Source organism: Athene cunicularia (genome assembly GCF_003259725.1).
Source record: "Athene cunicularia isolate RWA chromosome 17 unlocalized genomic scaffold, athCun1 chr17_part1, whole genome shotgun sequence".
NCBI lineage: Eukaryota > Metazoa > Chordata > Aves > Strigiformes > Strigidae > Athene > Athene cunicularia.
The window spans coordinates 3,164,016-3,180,814 of record NW_020799122.1 but is presented as its reverse complement, the minus strand read 5'-3'; the positions used below and the strand labels follow the sequence as shown (position 1 = coordinate 3,180,814).

Sequence of the window (16,799 nt, the reverse complement as noted above, 5' to 3'; positions counted from 1 at the left end):
TGATCCCCCCCCCCCGGGCCCAGAAATAGCATTCGGGGGCGCTTTTACAGGGGTTTGCGTTTCCAGTGTAGAGCTACGGAGCGTACCGCTGCGGGTGGGAAGGTTGGTTTGTGGTAACTGCAGAATTACAAAGTGCTTCCCCCTGCCCCGAGTAGGAGTTTGCCTTGAACCCCGCTGTAGGATCCCTAAAACTACTCAGGTACCTTCTCACTTCCAGCCGCAGTGGCCAGGGGTTGGCACAAAGCAAGTGAAGGTGGCGGTGATGTCCCCGCTGCGTGATCGCGGCAGAAGCTGAGGTCACTGGAAATTTCCTGGCCTCTGGCACAGAGTGGCTGTGGGCAGCCTGGAGGGCGGTTGTATTGGTGATTCACTGTACGGCTAGGAGAGCAAGCTGTCATTTATGTGCAGTTTTAATTTCCTTCCACGCTCCCAGTGTGCGCAACCTTGTCTTAAAGAAGTCCGTACGCAGCCGTGATGCCTACAGCAGCGAGGAAGTCGGTTCACTGCTCTGCTCTTGAAAATAAAAGGAAATAACATTGGTTTTCTAACAAGGTCACGTTAAGGCTCGAATTGTTCTAGAGGGAGGTCCTGTGATGAGCTTGCTTTCTGGTTAAGGAGCAGAGTTTGCAGCTCAGTAATTTTTCATTCTTACGTGTTTCTCTTGGGGAAATCCAGGTATCCCACCTCTTGAAATTTTGCAGACAATGCATCTGCCCACACATACACCTGCTCTTCATTCTCGACTAAAGACTGAGCCATTTTCAATCTCCATGTCTTTCTGGCTTTATTAAAGCCCTGTGAACCTACGGGGTAAGCAAGGGAAGGAAACGATGCTGTGAGGAACTTTTCCTATGGAGTAGTGTCCATAGCTGGTACCTGGGGGAGAATGAGTACTCCCAATGGATTTCCACAGCACTCAGGGGCATGTGTTACTCAGAGCATGGAGGGTGGAGCAGTACAGGACCTACACGCTAAAAAAGCTGGCAAAGCAGCAAAGGCAGCAGCTGGTAGCAATGGGGTGCTTACCTTTGAAGATCCTCCAAGCGTAGGCACCTCTTTAAATGAAACCTTAAAGTTTCTACCAGATGAACTCAAAGCTAATATGAAAATTAAATCGGTCACTCCAAGGCCTCCTCGGAAACCCCGGCTGGAGCGTGCTGCCTCTCTGGATGAGAAAAGCTGGAGGAGGTGGCGGCGGTTTAGAACGAGTCAGGAAAGTCTGACTGATCCCAACGAGACAAGTTCCTCAAACGGTTCTCTGCAGGAGGCATCCCTCAGCCCTCCTGTCAGGAGTAGGGCGAGCCCCTGCCGTCAGTGCTGCCAGGAGATTTCCTTGCACGGTTCACCAGACGCCCTGGAAGCCAGTCCCGTGGGGAAGAGCAGAGGAAGCACCTCTGACCTGGGGAAACGAGCCTCCGAGATCTCCAGTGCCTTTGGTGGGCTTCTGCGGGGGAAAGCATTTGCTGGCGGCAAACCCCGGCTGTCCCAAATAATGCCGGCTCGACCTCTGCCACCTGTGGAGCTCAATGTGGCCTCTCACACACTGAGGACATCTAATAGGATCGACTCAGATTGTCTGGATTATCGCCATTATTCTCAGCACAAGTTTGGGAGGGTAAGCAGCAGCTTGAGCGATACCAGGCTGCATGGCAACGGGATGGTCTATGATAATTGCTCCACAGACTCCATGAAATCTACGTTCAGCCTGCTCACTCCCATTCGCTCCAAGGATGTTCGAAGCAGGTATGTCCCCCAGCTTCTCGTGGCCAAGTTTTGGGGGGTGTTAGCAGGGAGCCAGCGGCCCTGCAGAGTCCTGCTGGGCAGAGGCAGGGAACTTCAAACGGATTGGTAAAGCACAAAAGTTGTTCTGTGTTGTTTAACCTGCTGTGGAGCCTGGAAACAGTTTGAAGATGGAGAGGTTAGTACAAATACTCTTTATGTGCTCCTTTCAGCTGAGTATTGTTTTTCATAAACATAAGTTTGATTTGCTGTCAGCTTGTAAGTAATTCGTTTTGAAAATTAAGAAAAAGTGGCTGCTACACACTAACAGTTGGGAATAACTTTTTTTAAAAAAACAAATCTAAAAGTACGTTGCGTTTGAACTGCAATGTTAAACAGCAGGAAAAAACCCCAAGTGTTTTAGCTTGAAACTGTCATTCAGTACTGTCACAACCCTGTAAGGTGCTGTGGGTCCTCTGCAGATGTTGAGTTTGTTTGTCTTCTGGCAGGATCAATTCATATGCTGTGAACCACTTCAGTGCCCCACAGGAACTCCCCTGCCCCAGCTTTTCCAGGAATCTCTTAAGGAAGAGTGTGATTCCACTCAGATCTCAGCACTTTCTCCTCTAGTGTGGCCCTAACCTCTTGCTCTGGTTGCTCGTTTGTCTTCATTCTCAGTTAAATTTAGGTTATTGATTGGAGGGAACTGAGGTGGGATTATTAATCTGCTTGCTAGTGTATCGAATCCTCTTCTTATGTTGGCTGCAGGCCCTCTGTTTGTGAAGATCTGCCAGCACACAGCACAAACACTGCAAGGAGTGTTATTGGTAATACCACAGGTCAGGAAACGTGTTAAAAGGTAAAGGAGACCAAGGACTCAGCTAAAGGTTGTACGTGTTAGACACACAACAGACTGCAAGACCTCGAGGGATAAATCTGATCGTTGGTCCAAAGAGCGGGCCAGGGTACAGGGGCAAATAATTCTGAGATAAATTAAACTAACTGGTTAAAAAGCCCTAAAGATAGATTGTTACTAGTTGGCAGTGAAGGTTTTCTTTCACTTCCCTCTGCAAAGCTGTTGGAGTCAGGTGAGCAGCTTGGGCAGACCCGCTGCGTTGCAGAGCATTCCCTGACATCGTGCTGTCATAATTATTTGCAGATCTTAAGCAAGATTAAAAATGCTTATTCAGCTTGCAGTCCTTTTGCCAATGCCCTTGATTTTGTAAGGAGTACATTCTTGGGAGAGACAGGCGGTGTGGGGAGGATCTGTCCTTTTCAAATGTGATACTCTTTTAGACCTCAGCCTCAATAAATCGTTTACTTGAAAGCTGATTTGATGAGCTCAACTGAAGGAAGAATGTGAGTTTGAATCCTTGATTAAGAGCAACTTGGTGCCAGAACAGTGGGAAGGGTGGAGCTATTTTCATGTTTTAGGTACACTGAGCTGCTTCAAGATACTCGACTATCAAACCAATCTCTTCATTTTGTGTCTGCGGTAAGTACTAGGGGGACTGAAGACTCTGGATGGCTTCAGTCACCACAGAACTTGTGCAGCATCAGTTTCACCATCATACTTGTGTCCTGGCTGTGGAAAGGCCAGTTTATGACAGTAGTTTTGGTTTCTTGCATATGATCCGTGAACTCTCTGTAGGGGTTGGAACTGTATAAGGAATTTTAGACAAGCAGAACAATATATAAATAATAAATGCCATTTTTTTGAGCTAAAGGTATGTTCTTGATGGATTCAAGATTCAAGCGTTACAAATCATTATTCCAACTCTCATGCTCTTTACTGAGATGCTCTTTTATGGGTCTTCTGTTCACAGAAGCTATTTGGAAGGCAGCCTTCTGGCAAGTGGTGCCTTACTGGGAGCAGAAGAACTTAGCAGGTATTTCCCGGATCGGAATATTGGAATTTTTGTGGCCACCTGGAACATGCAGGGTCAGAAGGTATGTGCACATCAGCCTCCACAGGTCTTTTGGCAGTGGTAAAGTTACCCCATTTTTACTGCAAGCGGTGGTGCAGTGTGTTTCTTCTGTTCATGACTGCTCTTCATCAACCTGAGTTCGTCTTTATCAAATTACAGGGCCCTCTCATGCATGTTCATCTCGGTGAGAGAGTCATTGTAACGGGGCTACTCAGATATCAAGTGTGAAAACTGTGATCTTGCTAGGGCCGCTCTGGCTTTTTGTGGCAGCTCCTTCACATTCCGTTGCCATTAGGGTCATGTGAAGATGGCTGACAATTTAGTGCTTGACAAGAACATCTCTGATAAAGAGCACAGCCTCCTGCCTACATCTTTGTGTAGCCTAGCAATTCAAGACTGATTCTACCCGCTAACTGAGAAGCTGTGCTTGGAAGAACACAGGCAACCCCTGGGGTGTTAAGTAAATAGTTTATGAGCCTGGTAAAAACCAAGTGTCACAGGAAATCAGAAACGTCACGTTACTGACCCATGCGGCTGAACTGTGGAATCTTGGTTGCTGCTGCAGCGACAGCAGTTGAAGTTTGCCTTTGGGAAGGAAAAGTTTAGTATTATCACCTAACCTATTTTTTGAAGCCTGAATTGTTTGCATATGCTGTGGAACTCATAGCCTGGACTTTTCTTAGACTTTTCTAGTAAATCTTTGCATAACTAATACTGCTTTTTTTTTTTTTTTTTTTTTTTTTTTTTTTTTAATAATAGGAACTTCCAGTGAATCTGGATGACTTCTTATTGCCAACAGATGCTGACTATGCCCAGGACATGTATGTCATTGGAGTTCAAGAAGGCTGTCCAGACAGGTAGCAAAAACAATGTAATGAACCATCCTCTTTTATTGTTAACTAATTACTTTGTTTTTAATGAGTCTGGAAACAGTCTCCATCATATTCTTAGTATTTCCAAGAAACAACCCATTTAATAAGACTGAATTCCATTGCATGAGCAACAGGGGAAATGGGTCTTAGAGGAAAATGTGACAAAAATCTGTGAATACAGAACTTGGTCCTCTTGTCAGGGAAGCTAACAGCAGAACTCCTGCCTGATTTCTGTGGACATCTTAGGGCAGATGGGAGCTGGCTGTTCACGTTAGCAGCCACGTGCTCATTGATGCATTTGCTGCAAATTTCTAGTCTGTCTGAGATTGACCCACCTTAGAAGAGCAGGTTGAAGCCTCATGTCAGACTGCTTTTTTTAGACTGTCTTCCCAGTGGGCCTCTCTTTTCCTCAGATCTGCCAGCTGCTCCGTGCCGTGGCAGTTAATACTCTCACCAACATGCAGAACCTGCTGCGTGGCATGTGTGGAGTTACACATCAAACTGACCAGCCATCGCTGCGGCAGTGGAGGGTTTACTCACACTTGATGTTTTTTATGAGATGGATTTCTCAGTTCTCACAATGCTAATTTCCTTTCCTGGTTATTGTCTCTTGTACTGTCCTTGTGATCCAGCTGTTGTTCTTTCCTGCAGAAGGGAGTGGGAGATCCGCCTGCAAGAGACACTAGGCCCCCACTACGTCATGCTCTACTCTGCTGCTCATGGGGTGCTGTACATGTCAGTCTTCATCCGGAGGGACCTGATCTGGTTCTGCTCAGGTCTGTGGTCCAGTAAGAGCTGGAAAGCGGGGAGGTGAATGGTGCTGCCATCTTGGCCTTTTCTTCAGGGTTGTCCATCACCTAACTTTCCTGTTCACTGTCTCCAGAGGCTTTCCACTGAAAGTAACTTCTTTTTCTCCTTCCAGAAGTGGAGTATGCCACGGTGACAACTCGAATCGTGTCTCAGATCAAAACCAAGGGAGCTCTGGGAATCTGCTTCACGTTTTTTGGGACCTCGTTTCTCTTCATCACTTCCCACTTCACATGTGAGACATTTACAGCCTTGTTAGCAGTGTCCTGATTGAGGGAGGAGGGGAGTTGCTTTACAAAGGTAAAAAAGCTGCAGGGGGATAGAGGAGCAGGACAGACGGAAGTCAGAGCTTGGAATTGCTGAGCTGAGAACAATAAGGGAGGAGGATTTTTTGGTAGCAAGCTTACAAAAGAACTGTGTTTAGAAAAACAGAAATGAACTCTGCACAATTATATCCCTTTTCCCACACTTTCTGTCATTACTTTTCAGTGTGTATGCTCCCTGGGTCAGAGTGTTACATTTTCCATGTGGAAAATGTCTGATGTCCTTTGGAAGCTCCTGTTACAACCAAAAATGGCAACTGAATGAAAATGATGCATCATTGGCAGTAATGGGATTTCTGTCTTTCAGCTGGGGACAGTAAGGTGAATGAGAGGAAACTGGACTACAATAAAACCATTCAAGCCCTTACACTTCCCAAGAATGTTCCAGACACAAACCCGTACCGATCCAGTTCTAGTAAGTGTGAAATCGTGCTGGCATGGGAGCCCAAATGAACAGCGTTTGTGCACTGTCTTTCAGTCTGCACTAAGGGAGGGAGAATGAGAGTGCTAATTTGAAACAGTATAAAAACAGACCACAGGTCTTTTTTTCTGAGGATGGTTATTATTCACATGCTTTTGTGTTTTTTTTAGGTGGGGCGTAATTTGGGAGGGGGGAATTTGAGAGAAAAAGATGCAATGGAAGAGGAGAGAGAAAATTCAAAAGGAATTTTCATGTGATGTATTTTTTCTCAGAACAGCAGTAAGATAATTTTGGTGTAACTTTTATCACCATTATGGATGTGTTTCACTTTCCAAGTGTTTTCTAGAACAAGCAGAAATTTCTTTATTTAAAAACTTAAGAGAAAGAACAGTATTTCAATTTGCATATACACAGGTCAGAGTATTGTTTGCCAAATTCTATTCTTGTTTCTCAATGCTGTGCTGTTAACATGACATCTAGATATATAGCTAAGACTTCTTTCTAGAAAGATTAATTTACTCTTTATCTGCAGTGTAGCATTAGGTTTTTGTGTTCATATGCTTTTAGATCCTATAGATAGTTTGGTATCTTTTTAGCTTTTTCTATGATTTTTTTAAATTTCTGTTCTGTGTTCTACTATTTTTTATTACCACATACTGTGATGCTCACAGACAGAAAACATGCTTAAGTATTATATCTCCTGGTAGTAAAAAGAAAAAATTTATTCCTGTTCTTTGAACATCTCTAGCAGCACTCTCAGTAACACATCATACAGCTGTCACTTGGAAAGAATCGAGTTTCACTTTAATGAGCATGTAGCTACATCATACGTTTTAGTTTTCCTCAGAAGTCTAAAGGAGATTCAGGGAAGCAAAGTTTGGGATATTTTGTTTGTTTTCAGAACTTTCTGGGATGTTTACCTTCATATTCATGCTTCTGGCTTGAATTTGCAGGTGATGTCACGACTCGGTTTGATGAAGTATTCTGGTTTGGTGACTTCAACTTCCGACTGAATAAGGATCGTGAGACGGTGGATTCCATCTTGAACCAGAACCCAGAAAGAGACGTCTCCAAGCTACTGGCATATGACCAGCTTACTAGTGAAATGAGTAGGGGTGAGGGACAGCTGCTTTCCTCCCTAGTCTCCAGGATCAAAGATACCTACACACAGAAATAATTACAGCCAAATCCCTATTTCCTAGAGACCTTTCCGGCTTTCTCATGTTAAATTGCCCTAAAAAGGAAGTCAGCAGTTGTTAAAGACAGTTGCAGTCTGTACCAGGGACTTCGTGCCATAGCATTTTGTTATAGATAGTGTAATCTCCCCAACCATTTACTGCTCTGTTTCATCTGACTCCTCTATAAACTGGACATCATTCTGTCACTCTCTAGGCTGTTTAGATTTGAACAGCTAGCATTTGCAAGGCATCCTGAGCTTTCAGTGGCAGGGGAGGTGCATGCACCAAGTGTTCTTTGTTTAAATAGCCACTGGCTATTTTAAATCATCACTATGTAAGAACTTGAGTTTGCTCCCTTTCTGGAGCCCAAGCCCAGGTTTTTCTAGTCATGTATATACATGACTTGTTTCTAGCCAGCATTAGTTGAACAGTGTTGAATAAACGCAGAAAGTGTGTTGGGTTCTTAGGAAGGAGGAATTTGTTGTTCATGCTGTTCCCCCCTTTCCTTACAGGGTCTATTTTCAAAGGATTCCAAGAGGCTGACATTCATTTCCGTCCTTCCTACAAGTTTGACATAGGAAAGGACAGCTATGACACCACTTCCAAACAAAGGACTCCTTCCTACACGGTAAGGGATTATTTCAGAGCAGCACACTCAGAAGCACTGCTTGGCCTCACATCTGCCTCCAAAGGGGCTTCTCACCTGTGAGAAAAAGCTGCCTTCCACAGCTGGTCTGCATGAGATCGTGCTGAGATTTGTTGCTTAAGGGGAAGGGGGCATGTGGAACTGGTTTGGAGGAAAGGATTGTTGAGCCTGTGAGCACAGAGTTTGGCACAGGCTGCTGATCTTCGTTTCCCTGCCTTATGTCCTGTCCCACTGCATTCTCCCCTGTGCTCAGAGCTGGGCACAGAACTGCTGTTGGGATCAAACATTCTTCATGAATGTATCCCTGTCCAAGACACTTAATTTCACAGAGTGTGATAAATGAATGGTTTTGTCTCTCGTGAAGAGCTCTCAGTGCTTCTTTCTGGGGTGGATGTGCAAAGGGAGTGACCATCAGTCTCCTCTCTCTCTCTGCCTCCCAGGATCGAGTTGTATACCGCAGTCGGTACAGAGATGACATCCATGCTGTCAAGTATTCATCTTGTCCTGTGATCAAAACTTCAGACCACCGGCCTGTATTTGCCTTGTTTCGTGTGAAAGTGAGGCCTGGCAGAGACAAGTTAGTACCTCCTTATGCCACTTGGATTATTGCACATGGCTCCAGTGATCCTGAGGATATGCTCCTGTTCGGAGTTTGTCCTCTTAGGAGAGTTCCTGAAATAGAGTTTCTCCCGTGTAGTTCTCTGCGGCCTGTTTGGTTTTTGCCCAATGTATGTTCTCAGTGGTCAGAGCAGCAAGAGCGCTTAAACCTTGCACTGACATCTGAAATCCCTGCTGCCACATCCCTTAATCCTCCTGAGGGAGATAAACAGAGTCCACTGCAGTCGACTATAAATCTGTGTTTCATCTGAGATGCAGCTCTCTGTTTTTCCTATCACCTTTCCTCTTCTGTTCCTCTTTCCCTCTTTGGGATCAATGCAGTTTTCTCTCCTCAGTGGTGGCTGCATTTCAACATAGCTCTATGTCAGTGGAGTAGAGATCCTCAGAGTTTCTTAATGTCCCACTGTGGGCTGCCATGCTAATAGAAGTCCTTAGAAAATTCGGTTAAGTGACTGAAATTTAGTCTCTTTTCTGTGAGTAGCATGGTCAGGGATTTCAAGACCCAGGTATCTGGGAAATGGTGATTTCTCAAAGCACTTGAGCAGCAGTGCAATTAGAATTGGGGTTTTTTCATTTATGTCTATCAAATACCCATTAAATAGAAGTATTGTGGAGTCTGTGAAGCTGGGCTGCTTGCGGCCTCTAGAGCAGAGCAAGGTAAGAACTGTTGACACCAAGCTGACAGCTAGTTTAGCTTTCAAATGAATGTTTTTTGGTTTAGGGTCATAAAGAATGCCCTCCATGTATGCCCTTTATGAATACAGGCGTGTTCATGCTTAAATTGAAAGTACCTTTGCTTTTTACAACCAATATTTTCTTCATTTAAAATGTATTGTGAAAAACCTTAACTTACTCTGTGGAAGGACAACTTTGTTTTACCCATTTTCTCCCACAGCGGTATCTGAATGCCTTAAGAATGTAAAAATTAGGTTTCTGGCCTTTGTTGTATCAACTAGCTGGGAAATGTTGGGCAAACAAGAAGAATGTATTTGTGCCCTGATCTAATTGCTTGTGTTTACGTTGTAGCATTCCCCTTGCTGCAGGGCAGTTTGACAGAGAACTCTATTTAATCGGGATAAAGAGGCGGATTACAAGGGAACTTCAGAAACGGCAAGAGCAAAAGGACCAAAAATCCAGCAGCGTATGTAGCGTTTCCTGAGCTGAGAACTCTGCAGTGCTTGTGTTAGAGGTGCCCAGAAGGAGGATTTCAGGCCACGGCAAACTCTGCAGGGAATTGTCTGCTTAAGCACCTCTGGCAGTTGCTGTGGCTTGTGAACAATGTCTTAAACCTCATCCTGGATTCATTTGCATGAGCTAATCCATGTAGCTCAAGTGCTTTTGCTGAAGAAAAAGGAGTCAGTTATTTAGGACATCCATCCCAACAGATATAATTGATTTATGTTTAACCATACTATCTCTGGAAGCAACCGGGTGCAGTCTCTTGGTTCTAAGATGACTCCACACAGGGGCACAGCTTCTGGAACTGGCATGACGGGGGCAAGGGACCTAAGAAAAGCCTGCAGAAAGGTGAATATTTTTGTTTGTCTGTTTGATTTGATCTGGTTACCTTACCTATGTTGTGGAGTTGTGGGTTTTTTGTCTGTAGCCAAGTGTATGGTGTTCTGTAAAATGCTAACAGGGACCAGTTAGGGGACTTGGGCAGTTTTGTGTAAGGATGGTGCTCCTGTGTTGGGCTTTTTTGGTCCTCCACAGCACAATCTGTGTGAATGTACTACTGTACATTTGAAGTGTAGAAACATTGCCTTTCAACAATTATTCTATAGGCCTTCTGTTACTAAGGGGGTAAATACCAATCTCATACCCTGTATTGGGCTGTTGAGGCTGCTTGAAATAATCCCTTCCTTAACTCACTTGCCCTGCCCAGGGGTGATAAACCACTGCCTGCCTTCAGCAGCAGGACACGTGAGTTGAAAAGAATGGTCCAAGTACAGCTGCTGTGTAATGCTTCACCAAAGTGATTACGAGGTCATCAGTACGCTGAGGAAGTACGCAGAGAAACTGCAGCGGGTCAGACCAGCGCAGTTCCATTACCTCCGATTACAGTCTATTCCTTTTGGTTTTATTTTTCCAATTCAGTGAACTGTGAATAACTTGCTCTTTTTGAAGTAGTGTTGTCTTAAGGCTAAACATACTACATGGACCAGTATGGTACTGGTAAAATGTTAAGTACAGCTAATACTTAAAAACTCTTCACGGGCACAGACCAGCTGGATCATTAATCACCTTAATATATAAAACACCGTGCAAACAACTCGGAGGAAGTGCTGCTAACTATGCAACCTGTCCAAGACAGAGCTTCTGTTCTGCGGTACAAACATTTCTGGCACTGACCTGTCTGTAGCCATCAGGTATTTGATTTCCTTTCTTTTTAAAGGAATACAAATAAATTAATGCAATACCTGAAATGAGAACCAGCTCTTATTGCAGGGTTCTTTGACTGTGTGATGCATGCTCCCCGCTCGGGTGACCTGAGCCATTTGTCTTCAGCTGGAAAAGTGGGAGAGTTTTCTTTGGGATCATTTGCATTGAACAAAGCACGTTTCACCGGTCAGTTCAAGAAACCCACCAATTAGCTAATGAACTACTTGCTCCAGTCTTTATTTTCTTACAAACATACACAACAACTGAACAGGATTTCCATACTGTGGGTTCCACAAGAAGCAACGCGATGCGTTTTCTTGTAGTTACATGAGGAAGGGTATGGGGATAAAGCCAGTAATAGCTGCCTCAGTGTTCTCCCAGTCTGATTGCTCCTTACAGTGCACACTGAGCCAGTGAAGTGCTGCAATGCAGCTGTTTTTAAACCCATGTTAGGGGATTATGTAAATCAGACATTTTATCTCCTCTCTTTTGGGTCTCCCATTTCTTCAGTACATCAGATGCGTGGCTTTGTGTCAGTTGCTTTCAAGATCATGAGCTCTCTGAACATCATTTTGGTGACCCTGATTCCTAGCTGAGCTCATCTCTGCTCTGAGATTGACAATTATGTCTTCTTTTTGCAAGGCCTTAGGTTCATTTGCCCGACAATTTGAAGAAAGTAGGGTGCAGCAGTTAACTCCTTTAATAACTTCCTGTTTGAATACCAACTCTGGAGTAAAAAACCTTTTATTCTTTAGCACAGTTCACTTGCAAGTGAAAAACCTAAAGAATAAGATTGATTTAATTCTATAATAAGTGTCCATGTCGCATTGTGCATAGCATCTCTGTATATGGATGCCCCAGAAACTGTTAAGTTATGCCATAGGTCTACTTTCCCCTGAGCTCTAGCAGAAGTTATTTCAGACATGTGATTTCTAGTAGTACTAGAGATGGTAAATTCACTGATGAAGTGGATCCATGATGCTTGTAACAAAACCTGGACCACAGGAAACTTGTTGCCTAAATTTCACATGGATAATAACTTAATTTTCCTCATTCACTTTGACCGAGTCTTTGTTCACCTTGGTAACAGCTATAAATATTCTTTGAATTCAGCTCTGTAAGCCAAAGCTCTTTAACGTGCCACCCCACTCCTCAAGAAGGGCACACGTGAGGGCCTCCAGTACAACAGCCCCACAGCTACTGCTGCTGTGATGAAGGAGTTACATACAGCAGTGACTGACAGCTTCTCAGATAGATGCTTGCAGTTGTAGTGATGAAGACTTTTGCTTGCTGCATTCCAGAGCCAGGGAGAACCTTTAAGCCCAACATAATGAGCTCTTCACAGTCCCATATTCTGAAGCAGCTTTGTTCAGCTGTGGTTCCGTGTCTGCACAGTATGCCTGGAAAGATGGGGGAGGAAGGGCTTCCTGCAATATTATAATCTCAAAAAAAAAAATATTAAAAAAAGAAGCAAGTCTGTCAGACGTGCGGGTTGCGCTGTTTTATCGGAAGAGCCGGTACACCCGAGGGAGCCGCCCGTCCTTACTGGAAAGCGCTGCCTGGATGTGTTCGTAAGTGGGCAGATCTGTTAGGTCACCCAGCGCAGCCACTGCTGGTTTTTTATGAAGCATCTTAGTGACCACTCTCTTGATATCAGCAGATTTCACCTGACCTAAAGAGAAAAAAAAAAAAAAAGCCAGAGTTGTGACAACTACGTTCTAAATAGCACGAAACAGCTTTATTACGAGGCTGAACCAGACTCACTACTCAGAAAACTAATCACTAACTCTAGACCTTCTACCGTGCTTCTGTTTTTCCCTTCCTTCTGACAAAATAAGCATTGTACTAGCTTACAAGCAATTGAGAAGATCAGTTTGAAATATCTGTAGTATTTATGCTCCCAGGCTTTCTAAGGCAATTCATCTGTGCCTCAAGAATCCGTAGCTACAGTTCAATCAAGGGGAGGAGAAGCATTGTGTACTCACTGATCAGGGCACAGAGCTCGTGAGGTAGCTTCCTCGTGTTTGTTGCCAACACTTGCCTTCCCACATCTTCAAAGATAACCGGCCGAGACTCGAGGTTCATCATGAGCATGGACTTCAGCTGCGTCTTCGCTCGCTCAAGTTCTACCTGTAAATGAGCAGCAAATACATAAATAGACATTCAAACACATCTGGTCACTTCTCTAATACAAGATACCACGTAAGAGTTTTGCAAACCCCTTCCTCTTTGTGAATGCGTTGCTAAGGTTGCTATATTCTTTTACAGAAATAAGTAACATACTTATCTAACAAAAATTCATTCTAGCAAGGCCAGTGCAATGCCTTATTTCAGCTCAAAGACCATCTGCATAGGCTGCTGACCTCTCCTACAGCTCCTGCCATTAGAATGAATTCTCTCGTGATGATTTCCACCATCTCTCGAACCTAGGAAAAACAAATAATTGAAAGAAAATTAGCACAGTGCTTATTCTGTTAACATTACTGTCTAGTAGTAAGTGATGCAATTACTTTTTAAGGACGCCTGTCTATGAATACAGGACTACCCACCTGTTTTGGATCTGCACTGGCATGTATACACAGGAGGCCTGTATCCTCATAACTGTGGTGGTAAGAGGTTGCATTATACATCCAGTGGTGCCTGTGAGTACACAAACGGTATTTAAAATTTTTAAAACAGAATTTAAATGTAAAAATTCAACAAACACGGACACCCAGTCCCATCCTAGTGCATTTTCAGGATTCTCACTAGTGCCAATGAGAAACGTCAATCCCAGCCTCTGGCAATTTCTGTATGTGCCATCTGCTTCCTTCTCTCCACTTGCATCCTCAAGACCAAGCCCAGAGCAATACAGACCAATATTACTGGTACCTACTGCCAATTCTGTTAATAACCCCTGATTAAAGGATGGATTGGGCTAGTGGAGGAAGACAGGACTCCTGCTCACATCTGCCCTTTACTTTCATCCTCCCAAAATGCCCACTGACAAATCAGTGCTGCTTGTTTCAAGCTGAATAAGATGGGGGTGTTGGCTTTCAGAAGATGAAGCCTTCCATGTGAACCTGCTAGAAAAGACTGTTTCTGCAACCCCTTAAACAGAAAGACAAACCAACCTGTTGAGCACATTGAGATACAGTCGGGTGAACATGCCCTTGCCAGGCCCTCCAGCTGAAAAAGAGCCACCACCTCCCATCATCATGTTTAATACCGCAAAGGGAATGAAATCTTCCTCCTGAATTGCAACAAGAAATTCAGTCAGAGCTCTCAAGGGTCTGGGATGAGTAAAGAGGGAGAAAAAGAATCAGAAACATGGCACGAGAAGAGCATGAAGTTCAGTGCCTTCATCAAACTGTCAGTGAAAAAGCTGCTTGTCTGTACTTGCAGCATCAGCAGCAAGAGTGCCAATGTTTACATAATGATACGGTATTCTGGGATCCGTCAAGTACAGGGCACCCAAACCAAAGGATTTTAGATTGATACTTACTAAAAACGAGCAGCTTTCTAACCCAATCATGATGTGGGTAAGCTCTGGGATGGGAGTAGGGCCCAGACTCACATCTGACATATCTTTTTCAACCTGTGGGAAGGGCAGACAAATTATTAGGACTGTTTATCACCTCTGTTGTATCCAGCTTGATACGTTCCCAATAATTAACCTGTCATGCAGGCAATGGCTGTCAGGCCAGTTTTGACTCATTCATGAACAGTATGTAATTATAGAAAAGCAAAACCTACAGAGAAACCAGCTCAAATCCAAACTGCAGCTCCAACAGACAGGAAGAGGCACGATGCCACCTCCGCCTCTTTCTTTTTACCTTGACAATGCCTCCTGTGTACTGAGCCACAGATCTGTCCACATCCCTGGTCTGCCCACTGCCCCACACGGGCTCTGCTCCAAGCAGGTGTTTCTTGGCACACTCCACTAACTGCTCGTGCTCGATTCCCACCCCGGCAAGCACCATCCTGTCTGGCGTGTAGTAGTTACACAGGTACGAATGCAGGACTTCTCGATCAATTTTGTCAGTATTTTCCACCGGGCAGAACCTGTTCAGACCAACTGTATTGTCTCTGTAGGCTGCCTAAAAGGAAACATACATTAAAGTAACAAATATTACTTCCCTCCATCTAGACCTTTTTCTGTTTTAGAATTATGCCTACCTGTTTGAGACATGTAAGAGAGGAAAGGCTGAGCATTATTTCATTAAAGTCAGCGTAATTCAACAACATGTTGTCCCCCATGTCAACAAAGATAAGTAACAGGTAGTTCTGGTTTAGGTTAAAATCCTTCATGTGTGTAGAAGGTAGAATTTCAGAGTGGAGGGATGGCAAAATTCTCCCTCTCACCACTGAAATCTAATTGAATAACAGAAAAATCTGGTTTCAAAATAGTCTAAAATTAGCCCCAAAGTTGAGGAAAAACTGAGAAAGAGAATGCAGCGTGTGTCATACAGGGGACTGCACACAAGACAGGCTTTTCAGTGGTTTACCGCATGGATCATTTCTGTGAGGAGAGGCTCTGGATCAGGTCTCATATTCAAGTCTTCAAGCTCAAATCGTATAGCCATTCGAGTCATCTCAATTTCTTCATCTATGAAAAGAAAGAACGTAAAGCGTAACAACCACCAGGCAAAATACCCAACTGCTACGCAATAACCTCCCAAAGAGCACAATCTCATGAACAATTCTGAAATCCAACAGCAAGACATGTGTTGGGAGTCTTTTTTTGACTGTGTTCTCAAACCTGATAGCCTGGGCTGTAGAGCTACATCACCCAGCAGGTTGACCACTGTGTCCAGGCCTCTGGCGTCAGCAGAAACAGCGTACATGATGGTGTCCCTGCAACAGGAGCAAACAGGTTCTGACTGAAAAGTCGTGTCTGCAATCATTCCGTAAACATGCATCTCAGATAAAGCTGCTTGACCATTATTCATTAAATGCTTTCAAAAGGAAATAGAACTGACTTTTGTAGCCCTTTCAGTTTCACTTTTGTAACTTCTCAGCAGTCGCCACAAAGGGATTTCTGCTGCTTAGCAGCAAAAAGTGGCTTTTACCACCACACACCAGGAAAAGCAACTCCAACTACCATCAGTGTCACAACCCCTCATGTAACAGAGCGCAGAGACAAAGCATCGTACCTCGATGCCTGGCAGTCACAGATGCCCCCATGCTTTTCTAAGGTGAGGAGAATTTCATCTTTGCTGCCAAACTGAGCTGTGGACTAAGGAAGAAGGTATCAGTGTTATTAATTAGTAAAGCAGTAACTGTTTATAATCTTTCGGTGTAGCCTAGAACAAGCAGCATCTTGTACATTCCTTAAGTCAAACGGTTTGCTAAATACTAACTTGGGAAACGACAGACTTTCAAAACAGAACTACAGTCACAATATTTAACTAGGAATATAGTCACCATCTATTTAAAGATATCAACCCCACAGCGCACCCAGAGGCGCAGGCCCTGCCCTCAGCCTCTCCCTCACTTCCCTGTCACCCACTGCTGTGCAGATTTAGGGTGTTTCACACAGACTTCAGGACCCCGCTACGACCAGTGCGGTACTCACAGAGAAGGCCAGCTTTTCCAAGAAATGAGAGATGCCACTGAGGTATTTCGCTTCGTGTCTTGATCCCGAATTTACAAGAACTAGCGTTAAGAAGAGATTAAGTCAGCCTTAACCCCCCCTACCCGGTCCTTACACACAGGCCAAGCACCTGGCTCCCAGGTGTCACTGCCACGTCCCTGCCCAGGCCAGGCCAGCTCAGACCGGGGCAGCGACACGGCCCGGTGCCTCCCCCGCTGCCAGCCGCGGGTACTCACGGCCCACGGTGCAGAACTGCCCGAACTTGTTCTGGGAGGCGACGCGCAGCCCATTCTCCAGCACCGTCACCCGCGTCTCGAACCGCTCCCGACT

The 16,799-nt window shown here is 44.5% G+C and overlaps 2 protein-coding genes across 2 annotated transcripts; one reads left to right on the top strand and one right to left on the bottom strand.

The window, feature by feature from the left end:
- The first annotated feature begins 519 nt into the window (after positions 1-519).
- On the top strand, positions 520-11,800 carry INPP5E (inositol polyphosphate-5-phosphatase E). Its single transcript, XM_026860487.1, has 10 exons — positions 520-1,743; positions 3,546-3,669; positions 4,407-4,504; positions 5,171-5,295; positions 5,442-5,561; positions 5,957-6,064; positions 7,024-7,185; positions 7,761-7,876; positions 8,335-8,471; positions 9,539-11,800. The coding sequence occupies exons 1-10, from the start codon at positions 887-889 to the stop codon at positions 9,669-9,671; spliced, it is 1,980 nt and encodes a 659-aa protein (XP_026716288.1). The 5' UTR covers positions 520-886; the 3' UTR covers positions 9,672-11,800.
- On the bottom strand, positions 11,018-16,799 carry PMPCA (peptidase, mitochondrial processing alpha subunit; the record flags this gene model as incomplete). The annotated part of the gene is made up of 12 exons (XM_026860650.1): positions 11,018-12,566; positions 12,880-13,024; positions 13,258-13,320; positions 13,444-13,534; positions 14,008-14,126; positions 14,379-14,471; positions 14,710-14,973; positions 15,382-15,482; positions 15,636-15,730; positions 16,030-16,112; positions 16,452-16,531; positions 16,706-16,799. Coding segments are annotated over 12 exons (1,398 nt in total), but the record flags the coding sequence as incomplete, so codon positions are not given.

Bases quoted from the DNA above. Each gene is read 5' to 3' on its own strand.
- INPP5E (XM_026860487.1), top strand. From the start codon at position 887: ATGAGTACTCCCAATGGATTTCCACAGCACTCAGGGGCATGTGTTACT. The intron at 5,296-5,441 runs GTCTGTGGTCCA...TTCTCCTTCCAG, and splicing joins CCTGATCTGGTTCTGCTCAG to AAGTGGAGTATGCCACGGTG. The intron at 7,186-7,760 runs GTGAGGGACAGC...CTTTCCTTACAG, and splicing joins TACTAGTGAAATGAGTAGGG to GGTCTATTTTCAAAGGATTC.